The 17,381-nt window shown below is 39.5% G+C and overlaps 1 protein-coding gene across 2 annotated transcripts; it reads left to right on the top strand.

The window, feature by feature from the left end:
* The first annotated feature begins 4,667 nt into the window (after positions 1-4,667).
* On the top strand, positions 4,668-17,273 carry LOC122761589 (AP-1 complex subunit mu-1). Of its 2 annotated transcripts, XM_044016804.1 has the most exons (12): positions 4,668-4,861; positions 5,852-6,008; positions 6,129-6,196; positions 6,280-6,410; positions 7,442-7,589; positions 8,049-8,175; positions 8,345-8,487; positions 9,586-9,657; positions 9,970-10,128; positions 10,670-10,795; positions 16,015-16,090; positions 16,478-17,273. In XM_044016804.1, the coding sequence occupies exons 1-12, from the start codon at positions 4,820-4,822 to the stop codon at positions 16,498-16,500; spliced, it is 1,272 nt and encodes a 423-aa protein (XP_043872739.1). In that variant the 5' UTR covers positions 4,668-4,819; the 3' UTR covers positions 16,501-17,273. The 2 variants fall into 2 exon arrangements, with proteins under 2 accessions (XP_043872739.1, XP_043872740.1); XM_044016805.1 differs by lacking the exons at positions 4,668-4,861; positions 5,852-6,008 and having other exon boundaries at positions 6,145-6,198; positions 6,281-6,410.
* The last annotated feature ends 108 nt before the right edge of the window (positions 17,274-17,381 follow it).

The raw sequence follows: 17,381 nt of genomic DNA, 5'->3' as shown, positions 1-17,381 counted from the left end.
GGATGCAAACTGAGAGTCAGTAGAACTTGTGATTTAAACTTGACTGGTGCTTTGGAGACAGCCCCAATCCCCAGTGACAGCCCTTTCCCACCCGTTCTGCCACTCCCCACCACGGCTACTTTTTGTGCCCCCTCCCTGAAATTCACCCCTCAAAAGCTCTTGGAGGAACAGCATGAGGGAGATGTTTATATTTTGGCAATATCCAGACTGTGTCCTTATTTGGATCATGGCCTTTCTGTTTTGAACAGAACAGACGGTGAATATCAGATAAGAAGCAGGAGAAGAATCCAGAGCCCAGACATCAAAAGGACATTGTTCACATTAGTAATACCACTTAACTTTAGATTATTTTTTTCTACCCTGTGGTCTGCATAACTATATGCCTATGTACTTACTTAGGAATGTTCAAATTGATGTTAATACCAGAGTTGGTTAGAAAGCACATAGTTTTCATTCTACCACGGAATGAAAAGAGGCTGTATGGAAAAATATCCAGCCAAAGAAAATTTGGGGGGAAAGAGCCGTCTGCATGTGATCTACACCAGACAGCCAGAGCTTTACAGCTGAGCTGCACAGACATAAACTATAGATCTACTGCAATTAAGATCCTCTTAATTACTATTGGTCTGACAGACCTTTATTTAGACCTGTTTTCTGTAACTTGTGAGAAAAAAACACTTTGTTGAGTAAGATTATACAACCTGCTGTGGTGGAGTATAAACATGCACCCATGAGATATTTGGAATGTGCCTCCTTCGTGGTATTAACAGGCTGCTTACACTAATACTGATGACACATTGAAATGATTGAGAATGTGAAGCACATGTGCACAGAGCTCTTTATTTTAAAATGGATTTTACCGAGAATGAAACTCATTGGGATTAAAAATCTCTTTTGCAAGAGTTTCCTGGCCAAGACACGCAGCAGTACATAGAGGTCAGGGCACAGAGCCAACAAAAGAGACTTTTAAATGATTATTTTCATAATCATTTAACTTGATGATTATTTTCTCGATTAATCGATTAATTGCTTGGTCCATAAAATATCAGAAAACCTTAAAAAATGTTGATCGGTGTTTGTCAAACCTAGAAATGATGACGTTCTCAAATGTCTTGTTTTGTCCACAAACCAAAATGATTCACTCTTAATGATTTCTTTGTTATCCAGAGCAAAGAAATGAAGAAAATGCTCACATTTAAGAAGCTTAAACCATCTTGTTTTAATCATGAAAAAAATCTTCTTTTCAGCTCTACTTTTAATCTCAATGAGTTTTACTTTGTGTGTGCTCCAATAGTAGTCAAATCTGTTCATATTTTTATATTATTAGGAGCTGTCTTCCTTATAATTACAAAAGCAGACACATAATGTAATTCAAGAAACCTTATGGCATTTACAGAAAGCGTGTGTGTGTGGGGAGAGGGGGAATCAACACTGATGGACCTGTCTTCTTTCTTTCAGCTCTACTGTGCCAGCTGCTCCAGCTAAAAATAAAGACTATGGGGAAAAGTCAAGGAACGATGACACTTGCAGTGACCATTAAAAAACGTATACAGTAGATGAAACCAGGTTGTTCTTCTCTGTACATTTGCCCACGGTGTACCCCGACATTCGCCCAATATCTACAGGGACTGGCGTCAGCTCCCCCGTGACTCACGTGAAAGATAGAGCAGTAGAAAATGAGTGATTGTGCATTGTGACTAGGGTTATCGTTATAGTTGTTGTCATTTCTTATACAGACATTGCCTTAGCTGTACTTGCTTGGCATAGAGAACAATCTGAATTTTGCAGATATTTAAGCATACTCATGCAAATTTGACTTTCATGCATCTCCAAATTTTGAAAATAAATAGTATTTGCTCCAGATAAACACAACTAAAGGATTCACTGTGAGGTAAGAATAATAGTATTATGTGAAAAAAAAGTTTTTTAATTCATCCCACACTGTATTTTCTTTTCAATAAAAGATTGAAACCGGAGCTTTTTGGCACAACTTGATGAAAGTGTTGGCAGTTTGATAGTTTTACAATCCTGAGGTTAACACAAGCTTATACTATATAATGGCCTGCAGTGATAAGAGCAGCGACTGCCTGCCTGTCATATTTGGTCTGCCATGATGGTGGCTGATTATACTGCTGCTGCTTAGATAAGAGTACTTTTCTAATTTAAGGTAACCAATTCATTTGGACTGTTGCTCTGAGTGATGACTTGCTCAGGTTGGATGGCAAGTCACAGTGAGCTGTGCAGGGAGCAGGAGGGATGTTTGGAGCAGCGCCAGAGAGGAAGAACAGAGTGAAAGGGAGAGGAGGTAAGGGAGAGAAATCAGAACCCTCCCACAGGAAACTGAGCTAAACTCTTCGTCTCCTTGTATGGTAAAAACTCCCCCGAAAGCCACAGGATCGCCTTGGGAGCAGAGTCAAAGTCCTGCTAAGTATAAATCACAAAACCATGGGAATCGTGGAGCAGCAGATTAGAGTGTATATGAATGCTACCACCAACACTACAAATTACAACAGTTTTAGCAAACTCACAATAAGTGCTCGATGTCATGCAAGGGATATGTGGACACTTTCGGTTTTACTAACTCGTCCATGCAGTGCAATAATCAATGATATAATAATGTACTGCCAATATTAATATACAAGTATACTCTTTAAGAAGATAGAGGTTATATTTGCATGATGAAAGGGAGTAAATATACATAAATATACACTATTATTGTTGAGTTTCATTTCTGTTGTTTGCATTGTTTATAATGGGTTCATATCATGAAACTGACTTGTTTGACCCCTAATAGTGTGTGGAGAAAAAAAAGATTTAACCATATTAAAGAAATATATATATCGACAATAAAAAAACTAATACAAAATACCTTTGCAGCACAGATACACATCTGATTAATCAAACATGTAACACCTGCATGTTTACAGTGAGTCACTGCTTACCCCAAAACCCTCATCCAACGTAAACACGACGGCCCTCTTCAGACTTTTGTAACAACACGTCCATGAGCCATGTGACGACACCCAGTGATCCCCAGCGACACACAAATGCTGAGCAGAGTGAACTGAAGTGTATGGCAGTCTGTTATATTTAACTCTGTCCACTTCGAACAATGTCTACGCTCCATCTTACGAGCCAAGGGATCGGAGATCTGTTACTTCAAGCAGACATAGTTGTCTCACATGAGTACGGCGCTGAAAGGCAGTTCACACCAAACGGGGGAAGCGTTTATGAAGAAAGAGCACAAAGATGGCCGCCAATGTAAAATACATTTGATTTTGGTCAAAATGAACCACCGTATCCATATCCTTCATCATCCTTCATCACTTCACATCCCCATCACTGTGTCATAATGGGGTTACTCGACCCAGCAGGTGAAAACTTACTGACTAACAAGTCAATAATGACTCTCCAGCAGATTTAACATAATACGCTGACTCTTGAGTAGGGTATATTTTTAGATATGTGAATCAGCATTACATCTACTTACTTTTCTGGAGTTGATTCTGTGTTTGTCATTAGTCAAACATTTGTACATCAGCAGTTATAAACAGATCAGCTGCATTACAGGTTATGTTACGTCTCATTTAATTTCAAGTGTCACAATTATAGAACAAACATTGAGTGACTGCATTTAGGGCCATGTCAGAATTCATAAGAGTGACATTTTAGCAATTTCCATTGTTGAACAACACAATAGAAATGTATGATGTGTTGCTGGTTCTAGGCAGATAAGTGAGGATGTGAGGAGTTGTTTTTTTTTAGCAAACACTAAGTGGTTAAAACTATGCCAGCACCACATCCACATAGTTCTTGGTGCATAGTCTGTGTAGTGGGCGATGTTTGTCTTGATTCCTTGAAGCCTTGAGACATTTTAGAGCAGGGGTCTCAAAGTCAAATGACCTGTGGGCCACTGACTGTCTCGTCTGGTCAGTCGGGGGCCAGTCAACTAAAAAAAAAGCCCACAAAAGCAACAGTTCTGGTGGACGTTATGAGCTCAAAATTACATATCAATATGCCATATTAATTCCTTTTTTTTTTATATGTACTCTATTGCCTCGTGTGAGCTTTTCTGTCTTTTATTTCTTCTGTCTTACCATCATTCTGTACAGCACTTTGGTCCACTGGGTTTGTTTTAAAGTGCTTTACAAATAAAGTTGGATTGGATTGGATAATTTCAAAATATAAGTGCTTGTTTTAATATGCAACAATAAAAAAAGAACATATTTATGATGCAAAATGAATCTATTAATTTAAAATTAAAAACATATAGAAATGACTACAGCTGAAACTAGTGCCAGAATTCAATTCTGGCTGGTGGGTGAATGTGTGTAGAGTGATCCTGTGAAACTGTGATACTTGTTTAGATGAATTAATAATAGTAATAATTATCACACAGAAAGAAACCTCATGAAAGCAGAGCGATCAGAAACTGAAGTTACAGTCCACTCAGCACATCAAAAAAACATTCATTTTCTTCATTGCACTGGACTGTAATTTCTTTTAAATTTCAACTGATTCAACACTAAAACGGAGGTCTACAAATGACCTTAGGATGGCAGTAATACAGTTTTGCTGCTTCTGGTCTGCACCAAAATGCAACACATAAAAAAAGCATTTCCTGAATAATCGTGTGCACTTATTCCTCCTCGTCCTAGAGGGCGCTCGTCTGAGGACGGGTCGGTGCAGCAAAACGGGAAGAGTCGCTTTGCTCCATTCAGTATTATGAATTAAAATCTGTTTTCAGAATTCATTACGTATCATAAAACTGTGCAGTATTAAAGACGAGCTGAACTAAGCTCGTAGAAATTAGTTCAAGATGTCTGCGAGTGCTGTATATGTTTTGGACCTAAAAGGAAAGGTAAGATAACGGGACAGGCTACTACGTTGCTAAGCTAACGTTAGCCTAGCGAACACATTCCTCATTGACAGATTATGATGTGACAGCGCAGCTAACGTATCAGTGCGGTTTGATGCGCTGTGATTGGAAATGTTGCTTGTAGATTAAACCTGTACATTTGATCTAAACTAAAGGGAACGTTTCGTATAATGGGTTGACGTGGAAAAAAGGATAAGGCCGCTGAGGGACCGGCGATGTCAGCAGCTAGCAGCAGGAAATGTAGAGATAATACCAAAACCCTCGATGAAATTCTCCACTTTCACTTATTTTTACGTATATGCATCTGTGGGAGACATTGCTGCACGCAGGACATGAATATGAATATGTATGATGCATTAACACTGTTATTACACAACAAAACATGTTTGTGATGCTTTGGACTTATTAGACACCAGTCTATCAATAATCAATTCACATGGTGCGATTGTTGGCCACACTGGATGTAGATTATTGCTTTAGAGATTGTGTCCTTCTGAGTGCTCATCACTACAGTGAATGAAAAGGCAAACAAAATAAATTAATGTAGCTTAAAATCATGATATGCAATACATGGTCCATATGTTTTAAGTTCATTTTACCTTAATTAATATATTAGTATAAGCTGCTGTGAATTTCTGTTATTTTCTGTTCTTGGTTTGAGTAGCTGTAACGAAAGTAATTTTCCCGTGGAGATCAATAAAGTATTTCTGATTCTTAGTCTGATTACTGATAATGGCTTGTATTCAGTTTGTTCATATGTCCTTATCTCAAGAGTGAGCATACTTAGAATTTACTAAGAGTTGAGTTGGTTTTCTCATTTCAGAATTAGTCAACTCCGAGTTGAGTTTCAGGTTATATCTGTATTCTGGTGCAGGGCCTGGCTTTCAGTCCTTCCAAAAGTACTACAGCTGTTGCTAACATGGGGTAACTTTGAGAATGTAAGCTTCATATATACTTTTTCTTCCTTCTTAGGTGCTGGTGTGCCGAAATTACAGAGGAGATGTGGATATGTCAGAGATTGAACACTTCATGACCCTTTTGATGGACAAAGAGGAGGAGGGGACACTCTCCCCAATCCTGGCCCATGGGGGAGTCCGTTTCATGTGGATCAAACACAATAACCTCTACTGTATCCTTTCTTGTAACTGCAGGCAACCTCTTAACACCTAGTGTATATATTTATTTATTTTTACATATTTTTGTGACTTTAAACTCATATTATGTAAATTCTTAACACACTAATCATCAGTGGTTGCAACATCCAAGAAAAATGCGAGCGTCTCGCTGGTCTTTTCCTTCTTGTACAAAATTGTTCAGGTGAGATTTAATGCTTTACTGGGTTTGGTCTGTACATTGACAGAGACTGACATATGGGCTTATACATCATCATTTGTGCTCAGGTTTTTTCAGAATATTTCAAAGAGTTGGAGGAGGAGAGCATTAGAGATAACTTTGTCATCATTTATGAGCTGATGGACGAGCTGATGGACTTTGGTTATCCGCAGACCACGGACAGCAAGATTCTGCAAGAGTGAGTTTCCTCTCAGCCACAGCCTCACTACAATTAACTGTAAATTACCGAGGCAGGTTAGGGTGACTTTATTTATACCTGTAAGAAGATTTGTTTTGCAGTAAAAAGGAGGAAGGCATCCATATTACACACAGACCTTGAGACAGCTTATAACCACACAAAACATGGCCACAGACAAGTACTCACAAGGATTAAAACACAGTAAAACAGTTATCCAATAGATAAGAGGAGATAAGTAAATAAGGTAATAAAGAAAGTGTAAGTCTTGTGGTGCTTTTCCACTACACAGTTCCACCACGACTCACACGACACGGCTTCACTCTACACATTTATTAGCTATTCCATACATACAGTACGACACAAGAATCAAAGCGAACAATGCCAAACTGTAGACCAGTTAAAAAGACTTAAAAATCCTGAAAACATGCGTCAAGCTCCAACATTAAGCAAGGACATTTCTAAATTATTCAATATTTAACAGAAGAGTCTGGTGTATTTAGTTACCGCACTGCGGAAAGCCAGCGATTGCAAACCGCATCACAACCCCTTCCACCGTATTTCAGTTCAGTGTCTGTGTCAGATGGAGTCTGTCCTCCGGTCATGCAGGAAGTAGTGAACTAATCTTTATAATTAACTGATTCTAATGATTCAGCACACCGAAAATAACTGCTTTACTCGTCACTTGTGAGTATTCTGTATAACACGACATCACAGCAGTTTCATGCATTATAATGTATAACACGACATCACAGCAGTTTCATGCATTATAATAAAAAAACCGTCAAGTTAAAGTCAAAAGTTCAAGTCAAAAATTCAAGTCATGAGAAGCTTACTGTCCTCACTGAACTTTAAGGACTGTGGTTGACATGGCAAGCAAACTCTGGATTTCCCATCACTGTCCTGTGACTACAGGAGTACGATAACTATGACAGTCTCTGTTCTTCTTTCGATGCTTTCTGGGAACCACCACAGACAGTTGATTTCCCTTTTTTTCCAGTTTTGCCTCAGTGTTTACATTCTTGTCGCTACAGATATATAACCCAGGAGGGGCACAAGCTAGACACCGGTGCCCCACGACCCCCTGCAACCGTGACCAATGCTGTCTCCTGGAGGTCGGAGGGCATCAAGTACAGGAAGAATGAGGTTTTCCTGGACGTCATTGAGTCAGTCAACCTCCTGGTAGGAACTCCTTGTTTTAGAAGCACTGTGTTGCTTAAGGAATGTCAGTCATGGTATTTGTGTACTTCCTTTATGTGTGTGTGTCACAATAATAGTGATTTTTTTTTGTCCTGATTAACTGAATTGGTTCTTCTCATTGGCTTTGAGTATTAGGACACATATTTTGATATTATTTTTTGGGCTTAACACAAATTTGTTCTGAGCCAAAGTGAAGGATTGCTTGCTCGCCCATCAGACCTCTGACTGGCTTCAGTTGTATGGTTTCAACATCACCTTTCACCCACGTGCATTGAATTTATATTTTGTGTGTCGTTTGATCCCTGGAGACTCATGTGGAGATGTGTGAACTGTAATGTATTAAGAGCAGTTCACATGTGTATGAATAACTTAAAATGTATGTTAATGGAAGGTTAACAATTCCTCAGTCACTAACTGACTATGTCAATCGCTGTTTTTCAGGTCAGTGCCAATGGTAATGTTTTACGCAGCGAGATCGTTGGATCAATTAAGATGCGCGTCTTCCTGTCTGGAATGCCCGAGTTGCGCCTGGGCCTTAATGACAAGGTTCTGTTTGAAAACACAGGACGTGAGTTCCCACATTTGATGTAGTTTTGTTGATGGTTTAGGCTGGCCAATTCACTTTACTTTCACTTGTGCAATTTACTCCAGACCCTATTTACCCCCAGTCATTTGTTGCTTGTACATTCTTTCTGTATTTTTCTCTTTTTTAAAAATTGTTTGATGTTTTCATGCAGGAGGAAAGAGTAAATCAGTCGAGCTGGAGGATGTCAAGTTTCACCAGTGTGTCCGCCTGTCTCGCTTTGAGAACGACCGCACCATCTCCTTCATTCCTCCCGATGGCGAGTTTGAGCTCATGTCGTACCGCCTCAACACTCATGTAAGTCAGTGATAGGACCACCTCATTCTCCTCAGGCTAAATGAATAAGATGTATCTGCATAACATAAAGCCACGTTCCCATTGAATGGAACAGTTCCGTTTGGGACAGTATGTATTTTTTTGCGTTTCCATTAGGAATGGTACCAATGATATGATATGGTCAGGCTAGAGCCTGAACAGTCTGCAATGGTCGTGGCAATTTTAAATAGAACTCTACCACAACGAATTAAAAGAAGATGCCAGCAAACAGCAGCCAGCCATTGTTGTTGGTTGTGTCGTGTTAGATTTACAACACAACATGGCTAATGTTGTGTCGTCAGAAACACTGTCAGGAAACGGATATTCCTGACAGCCGGGTTCCTCCTGGATTCTAGCTGATGTTTACTACAAACTGTAATTTCTGGATATATCTGTTTTCTTCTGGACAATGTTTACAACATGTTTTAAGGAACACCAGGTTAAATATTGATTTACAAAAGTCCTAGCCTAGAAAAAAATTGTAGTGATGGAATCGATTTCCGAAAGATACTTAGATTCCTCATCAGCTAATCCCCCAAACATTTCATATACCATAACCATATTCATGAAAGGAAATGAAAATCATATATGATCAGTAATGTGACGGGCTATAGGCAAGCATTTTTGGTTAACGTTTCACAATAGGGTTTTTCCAGTAAGGCTATGAGGTAGGAGGAGAAGTAGTGTAACAGAAGATGAAGCTGTTATTGACGTCAAACAAAATAACTCCCAGACATCATTGTCATTATTGGCCATTTGTTGGTCACATCACACACTGTATATGTCTGAAAAGTGTTGCACAATTACTCAATGTGTCACAATCTGTGGTTTTTCCTAGTTTTTCTCAACAACACTTAGAGCACATAATGAAACTCTGATTACTGGACATACTATTGTTTTTGTTGTCAGTTGTCAAAACTGATGTCTTATCGTTTAACTTCTCAGTGGTTATTGGTGTAGTAACACAAATCATCCACATGGTGGCGACTGAGTCACATGCTATTTTAAACGCCACGTTTGGTAAGAGAAGCAGTTTGAAGTGCATTTATTAGTAATATAAGCATGTTGTTTATGTGTTAGGTGAAGCCCTTGATCTGGATTGAATCGGTCATTGAGAAGCACTCCCACAGTCGGATCGAGTATATGATCAAGGTTGGTGACTGTAATCTTTTCTTTTTTTTAACTGGTTCATTTGTCATTTGTTGCAGCGTCAGATGAGGTTTTGTTTTATCTGAATAGTCACAATAAGAAAAGTAGAGCTCCATGTGACTGGGCTGTGAGACAGGTGGGTGTGTTCACTGTCACAGTACCGTGTACCGTAATGGTATTGTATGTTTTATTGTTGCATGTGTCTAACCCTGGATTAAATATTACTTATTTCAAATAGTCATTATGACATTGTTGGAAACGCTTTTGAGGCGGGACAGGGTGTAAAAACTTGCCCTTCTTGTTTCTCATTGGCAGGCCAAGAGTCAGTTTAAAAGGCGTTCCACAGCCAACAACGTGGAGATCCACATTCCTGTGCCAACGGATGCTGACTCACCCAAATTCAAGACCACAGTGGGCAGCGTCAAATGGGTCCCCGAGAACAGCGAGATCGTCTGGTCCATCAAGTCCTTCCCTGTGAGCAGAAAGCATGACTCATGAGCATCGTACACACTTGGTTTCTGGGTTAAAGTTTTCTTCACTTGACTCAGAAGTTCTGTGGTTGTTATTTATTGATAAAAAAAAAACTTGCCGAAACCACAAAAACATGCACAGCTGCAAGAAAACGTATGGGCCTTTTTGAGTGTTAGTAGAAAAGGCACAGGTGTTAGGAAAAACATTATAAATAGCTCTTTTCAATGAATGTTTACATGACGTCTGGAAAAAAAAAGAATGAATTGTGTAAACACTCCCCACATTTTACAGAGGTTAGATTCTGGGTTTCACCACAAATCTTCAGAACTGAATGGCCCTCTTTACACCTGGGTATAAAATGGGTTTTCTGTGATTGGATTGCAATCGGATTGCACGTGAACACTTGTAAGCAGAGGTGACTCCTCTGCTTTTGTCAGTTTTCCACTTGTCAGGTTGACAAGAAGAACAAATTTATCAGCTTAAAGAATTTAATATTTTGAAGTCGGGTTTCATATTAAGGTGTTCCTCTTTTGACTCTTCACAGGGTGGGAAAGAGTATTTGATGCGAGCCCACTTTGGTCTGCCAAGTGTAGAAGCTGAAGACAAGGAGGGGAAGCCACCAATCAGTGTCAAGTTTGAAATCCCGTACTTCACCACCTCGGGCATCCAGGTACGTCCAGCATACATGACTTTTGTCAGACAATGGTGAGAAAATAATTCAGAGTAAGATGTTAGAACTGGTTTCCCCAGCATACGTAGAACTGAAACAGTTGGAAATAGAATTCCAAGTACAGAGATACAAGAAAAGGTGCTTATCATTGACAAATCTTTTTAACGCAGGACAAACCTTGTTCATCATTCCTGTCGATTAAGCCATCAGGAATCGCAGCTTTTTTACACCTGTTGTTTGCTTATCTTTCACATAGTTTGAGTATGTTGTGTTTCTCAGTTGTTTCCTTGTCATCATGGATTTAGAGTTTATGGCATTTGGCTAAGTCTCGCATATGTCCACTCTCCCCAGAGCAGGAATTCAAACAATTCATACTCGTCTCCTCAGTTGGCCAGAGAGGGCAGTAAAGCAACACTCTCTCTCTTGGACTGAGTCAAGTGTTTTAGTTTTTTTTCTCTGCTGTTGAACAAACCAAAAAGCAACTAGTCATCATCCGTTTTCCCTTTGCGTTAATGACAGTGATAGAAAATGTCATTCTTGGTCACAGATAAGTAGATTCTCTGGATTTTGATTGTGATTCCCATGAAGCTGAAAGAGAAGCTGATGTTTTTCCTTCATGTTTGGATGAAAACTTTTGGCTGACCACAAATGTGCAGCACAATACTGTATAATCACAGTTGTTCTGCGGTCATATGTGTAGCACTACACACAACATTTTTTTTCCCAAGTCAGCTTGACGAACAACATTTCACTATGTCACAATATTGGTTTAAAGAAAGTGTTTTTCAACAGTTGTTTCGCCTGTTTTCAATCAACTCGACTTTATTTAACATCAAAAGAAAAGATCAGCTTTTCATTAACCAGACCTCATTTTATATCAGTTGCTATACTTTCAGAGATCAGGTGCTTTTAAAATGAGGAGTAAAATATTGAGCTTGAGCTGTTTTGCACCATCAGTTTCACTGCTCCATGTAAACGACAAGAGGACAGTTTCTTTAAAAGACATGAAAATGAAGGCTCACATTTTTTATACTACAACACACCATTAAAACAAATTAAAAGACATCTGGGATCAACATTAAAGATGATTCATTTATAACTGACACAAACCTGACATTCTTGCTAACAAACCTGTGTATGAACTTTAAGGCCTGGTTTCTGTCTGACTCTCATTACAAGAGCGAAGAGGTCATAGTTTCCAGCTTTTCCACATTTCCTGTGATAGTAACACATTATTAAGTTGTGTGGATATTTTGCAACCCACTCAGAGAGGGAAACAAGTCAATTTAATTGAAATGTTGTCATTAGGGTGATCGTGTCCATGGAACAATTGTCATTTTCTTCGATAATTTGGCAGCTGGAGGAAATTGTCATTTTTGTTCCTTCCTTTTAGTTTTTTTTTTGTCATGAATTGATGAATTATAAGCACGGTGCAACAATTGATGGGCCATGTTGAGCCCTGATCTTAACATCTACCTTAGGTGATCATAAATGGACAGCTCTATATGTCTGTTTACACCTGGTATTTGAATGTTCCTTAGAATTTTTCAAAATATGTGGTGACATTTAATAGATATAATTGATCCATGTTTAAAACTAAATAAAATCCCGTAGTTTGTGTGTGGTTCCAGATTCGACTTACTTGTTTGTGTTTTGGTTTAAGATGGTCTTTGTTTACATTTGCTGATTTGTGCACACAAACACAATCACACTTGATCATTTTCATTCACTTCGATATGGACAGACTTTTTGCACCACATATTCACAGCGAGAGGAGTGAGTCGTCTACCACCCTAATCTTTTGAATCATTAGCAGTAAGAGACTAAATCGATTCCAAACTTAGTTTTGATTTGCATAGCCTGTTTCCTTTAGAAAGATAACTTTTTCAAGTTACACCCAGGATATGTGTTCTAGTTTAGCTTAAATAATTGTAATTTCTTTTTTTGGATTTGCTTGTGTTTACGTTGCCTTTTTCCAAATAGTAAAGCTCCCAAATCCTGCAAACACCTGACTCTGATTTCATGACGACAGAACTTTTGCTGGCACACGACAGCAGAGTAGACCCTCAAACAAACAGCTCTGTGTACTACATCTATTCGGAATCAATTAAAAAGATCTTGTATTTTGAGTTCATTTTTAATGTGACCCAAGGAATCGGAATTTAAATAAATTGTGAGATTCTTGAAGATGAATCTATTACCAATATCAGTTCATTTCAATGATCACACAAGCTCTTTTGAGTGGCAGCAAATTTCAGTTACAGTAACTTAAAAAGTCATAGAACTCATAATAACCCTGTTTTTCCACATGCTACATGTCTTGCTGTACACATGATGTTTTAACACATTCCCAAGACTGTCAGTCAAAAAGTGAAAGATTGCTCCCCCCCAAAAAAAACCTTTTCTCAGCAGTCACACTGTGGTGCACTCCCACCATCACAAACACAACCTATTAAGAACCATATTCCCATCAAACTCTTGTGTCAAGCCTTATTACAGACTAACAGCAGACTTGGTTTCAGACCCTAATGCTAGTAACACTACTCTCTATGTGTGAGAAGAGACTGTGAAGTTTAATTAGATGCATGTAAATATCAAAGCATGAGAAAGTCCCTCTTAACTCCACCACTAAGTGTAGGGGAGCGCACATGTGAAGTGTGCATGATGCACGTAACTGCACCTTGTAAATTTAACTAGAAATGGAAGAACCCAGCACTTTGGTCCAAGTGGCAGTAAGAGCAGAGCTATAGTTACATTTCCAAGCCTCCTCTCTTTAGGTGATGTCGAAGGAACCCAAACAAGCTGGTAGATGCTTTTAGGTCATAGCTTCTACCAAAAGCCTGATAAATCTAGACCACACATGTAGTCTATACTTTCAAAACAAGATACAACAAACATTCTCCTCTCCTCTTCTCGTCTTACAAGCCATAATGATATTTTGCAGAGGACGGCTTTTGATGCCTTTTTGCTGACTGTGTACCCACGGTCAGGCCGACTGCATGTTTGGCTCCTGGCTTCAGGGAGAAATGCTGCGCCGGCAGACTCGGTGATCCCACGTCTATGTATTTGTCGTCATGTGTCTGGTGGCCACTGACCTCACTGTGTAGTGGAAGGTAATAACAAGGCGGCCGGTGCCGAGGCCTTACCAAAGGCCCGCAGCCATTCGACCCACACATTCCTGCCCTGTCTGTCCCTGCTTTCAGCTGGGAAGCAGCAGGATGGAGACGTTGCATGGCAACACCTCTAGACGGGGCTCATGTCATTAAGACAGATAAGACTGTGTGTCAAAGTGCTTCAGATACACACTGATCGAGATTGCAGTGACATCATACAGACAAGAAAGGTCTCAGGCCCCCTACAGTGCAGATGCAGTCGGGACACGCTGGCTGTGTTCACACCTGAACTGTGACCTGATCAGTCACTATGGCTCTCAATACCAGGTCTGAACATGGTCTTAATGTTTTTTGGTCAAGTTAAGCTAGAAATCCTTAAATGTATACCATATCCTTCTAATGTCTTCCTCCTCATGGACATTCTGTTCTTCGTGTTGCACGCTTGCGTGGGGAAGAACCATGTGCAATCGTGTTCAGTGCTGGTCAGGACGGCGGGGTATTTTTATCATCTCTTCTCGACATTCAGCTCTGTGGTAACAGCTCTGGTGAAATATCAGTTAATGGCTTGTGAAAGTTGTCTTGATTTATGCTGATGTGCATTTTTTTTTTTGGCTTCGAAGGCCTCGAAACATACTGTTATGTAAATGAACTCGGTGTGTATCTCGAATCTGCCACTGCTTCCTCCTTCTCGATGTGACTGATACTACTGCTTCCTCATAAACACTACTACTCTTACTACAACTGTCGGCTTGCCTGAAAATTTAAGGACAATTCAGTGTAAAATTGTTTGATGATGAAGTACTTGACATCTGGGGGTTTGTCACCTGTTCCTCTTTCTTTTGATTACACTTCATTGCAGTGGTGACCCCATGGACCTCAAAGGTTTTCAGAGCAGTTAATCAGTGTAGGGCTGCAACCATTATTTGACTGATCGATTATTAATCGATTACTAAATGAATCATCAACTATAATGTTCTCTATATATAACTATGTAGAGTGTTTTTTTAGCTTCTTAAATGTGAATATTTTCTGGTTTCTTTGCTCCATTTGACAAAGAAATCTTTTTTACTTTGCAGACAAAATTAGACATTTGAGAATGTCATCATTTCCAGATTTGAGAAACCCAATCGACATTTTCTGACAGTTTATGGAACAAACGATGACTCGATTAATCGAGAAAATAACCAACATGTGAATTTATTATGAAAGTAGTAATTAGTTGCAGCTCTAAATCACCGAATATGCTGTAGAGTTATGAGGACATGGTTGTAGCTATGATCAGGTACAACGTATGATTTCATACAGTATTCTTTTTGGCTGTTGCAATCCTTGCTGTTTGCTACTAAAAGCGAATAATATCATTTACAGCAATAATAAATTATAATTTACAAAAGAATATAATATCATATAAAGAATATAATATAAAGAATAATATCACGGTATGACTGAGAGACAGTCATAGAGTGACGCATCACGACATCTGTCTACTTGAAGACGGCAAAATGACCATAAAGAGATAAAAATGTATCCCGCTGTAAACTCCCTCGTTTCGAGCAGCGCCACCGTGAGGAGACATGATGTAGTGACACCGGGCAGCCACAGTGTTGAGTGGTGTTGACGACGTTCTCAAATGTTTTGTTTTGTCCACAAACCAAAAGGATTCCGTTTGAATGACTTCTGTGTTATGTGAAGCAAAGGAACTGGAAAATATTCACTTTCTAGAGGCTGAACAATCAGAGAGCACGTTTAAATTCATTTAAAATGGTGATTAATTAGTAATGGATTAGTAATTGATCAATTGTTATAGCCCTAATGTAATGTGTGCAACATCAAATGTAAATTATAACTGCAGTTTCACAATTCAAATGCACAAAAGACACTAAGACACTGTGTGTACTAATACTACTACTACTAAGTCCATGAGAAGCAACCGGATTGGCATGGTGTTGTTTGCTCAGTAAAACATCGCAATGGATGTGGAAATCGTTTTTCTTTGGCTTCCCTTTATACCAACCTGAAGAAGTGCACAAGTGCTGGTTTATTACACACTCTCTGTCCATAATGTTGGTAACAGTAGATTTTTTTGGCTTTGTCTCCTGTTGACAGGTTCGATACCTGAAGATCATTGAAAAGAGTGGGTATCAGGCCTTGCCGTGGGTGCGTTACATCACCCAAAATGGAGGTAGGTGAAGAGTTCACTGATTTCTTGTGCTGATTGCCCGTATGTGCACGTATTAGGCAACAGTTGGGCAATGTGGTGCAACGCGGTGGGAACTAACTCTGTACTATGTAAAGGGGACACACTAGTACATGAAGCAATGTGGCAACGTCCTGCAAAATGTGAGAAAGTGAACTTACTTTGGCCGCGCTTCATGTTGTGATTACCAAGGTTGCGCATGTTGTTCTTTTCACTAATTTTGCCACTAATTGCTAAACATCCTCATCTCATTTCCTTTGTGTTCCATTCATTCTGCTTGGAAAGCGTCAGCTGCCTCGATCGCACTCGATTTCGCTCTGATTCCCTCTTTACTTTGTCCATTTGATTAAGGCTTGTCCATTTCCTCCTCAGATTACCAGCTCCGGACCCAGTAGGCTGCGCTTCAGCCGGCAACAGGCAGGTGGAAATCAGAGGGGCGGAGTCTGAACTGCTAATGTGATATCAATGGCAGGTGTCAGTCATGAGACCAGAGAACGGTCACTATCTAGTTGTTTTTTTTTTTTTGTTCCATTTGTTTTATTTCTGATCAATGCAAATATGAGGTGGAGCATTTAGAAAGGCAGCGTTACAGAGAAAGTACTGATGTTTTACTACTGTGTGGCTCCTCATGTGAGCAAGGAGTAATGTTTACATCCAACCAATACAGTGCAGAGTTGTACACAATCTATCACAGTAGGTCAAATGGCTTGTAAGCAAATGTTACAGTTCTCAAAGTTACGGTTATCAGCGCCACACAGCGTCCATAACACTCACTGAGTCAGTATGTTTTTACAAGCCTTTGTTCTGCCACATTTCTGTTGATTGTCTGTATATATTTGTTACATATTAATGAACTTTGATTCAGTGTTATTAGTTCGATGACTGTAAATTCAGGAGTAAAGTTCCTGTGTTTTGTATCGTCACCTCCGCGCCATTGGTACATGTCAGAGCGACACGCCTTCAGGCTCGGCTCGTTGTGCTTTTCTTCATCAGTTTGACTCTGTTGACATTAAGCTGTGCTAAAAAAAAAAGAAAAGTAAATGCTGTGACGTCAAATTGCACGGCAAACATAATGGCCCCCTTTTCCAAGCCCAACACCTGTTTCCCCTTTTCCCCGTCTGTAACCACACTGTTTGAAATCATTAAAATGTCTATTTAGAGAAAACTGTTCCGTATTCTGCTTGTGCCTTTCCTTTTATGATGTCACTGCAGTTGCAGTGTCATCCACAGGCACCTGCCTGAGCAGACCAGTGAGGGAACGCTGAACAGCGTGGAA

This window comes from Solea senegalensis, unplaced genomic scaffold, assembly GCF_019176455.1.
Source record: "Solea senegalensis isolate Sse05_10M unplaced genomic scaffold, IFAPA_SoseM_1 scf7180000014836, whole genome shotgun sequence".
NCBI lineage: Eukaryota > Metazoa > Chordata > Actinopteri > Pleuronectiformes > Soleidae > Solea > Solea senegalensis.
This window is presented reverse-complemented; position numbering and strand designations above follow the sequence as displayed.

Bases quoted from the DNA above. Each gene is read 5' to 3' on its own strand.
- LOC122761589 (XM_044016804.1), top strand. From the start codon at position 4,820: ATGTCTGCGAGTGCTGTATATGTTTTGGACCTAAAAGGAAAG. The intron at 6,411-7,441 runs GTGAGTTTCCTC...TTGTCGCTACAG, and splicing joins GACAGCAAGATTCTGCAAGA to ATATATAACCCAGGAGGGGC. The intron at 8,176-8,344 runs GTGAGTTCCCAC...GTTTTCATGCAG, and splicing joins TCTGTTTGAAAACACAGGAC to GAGGAAAGAGTAAATCAGTC.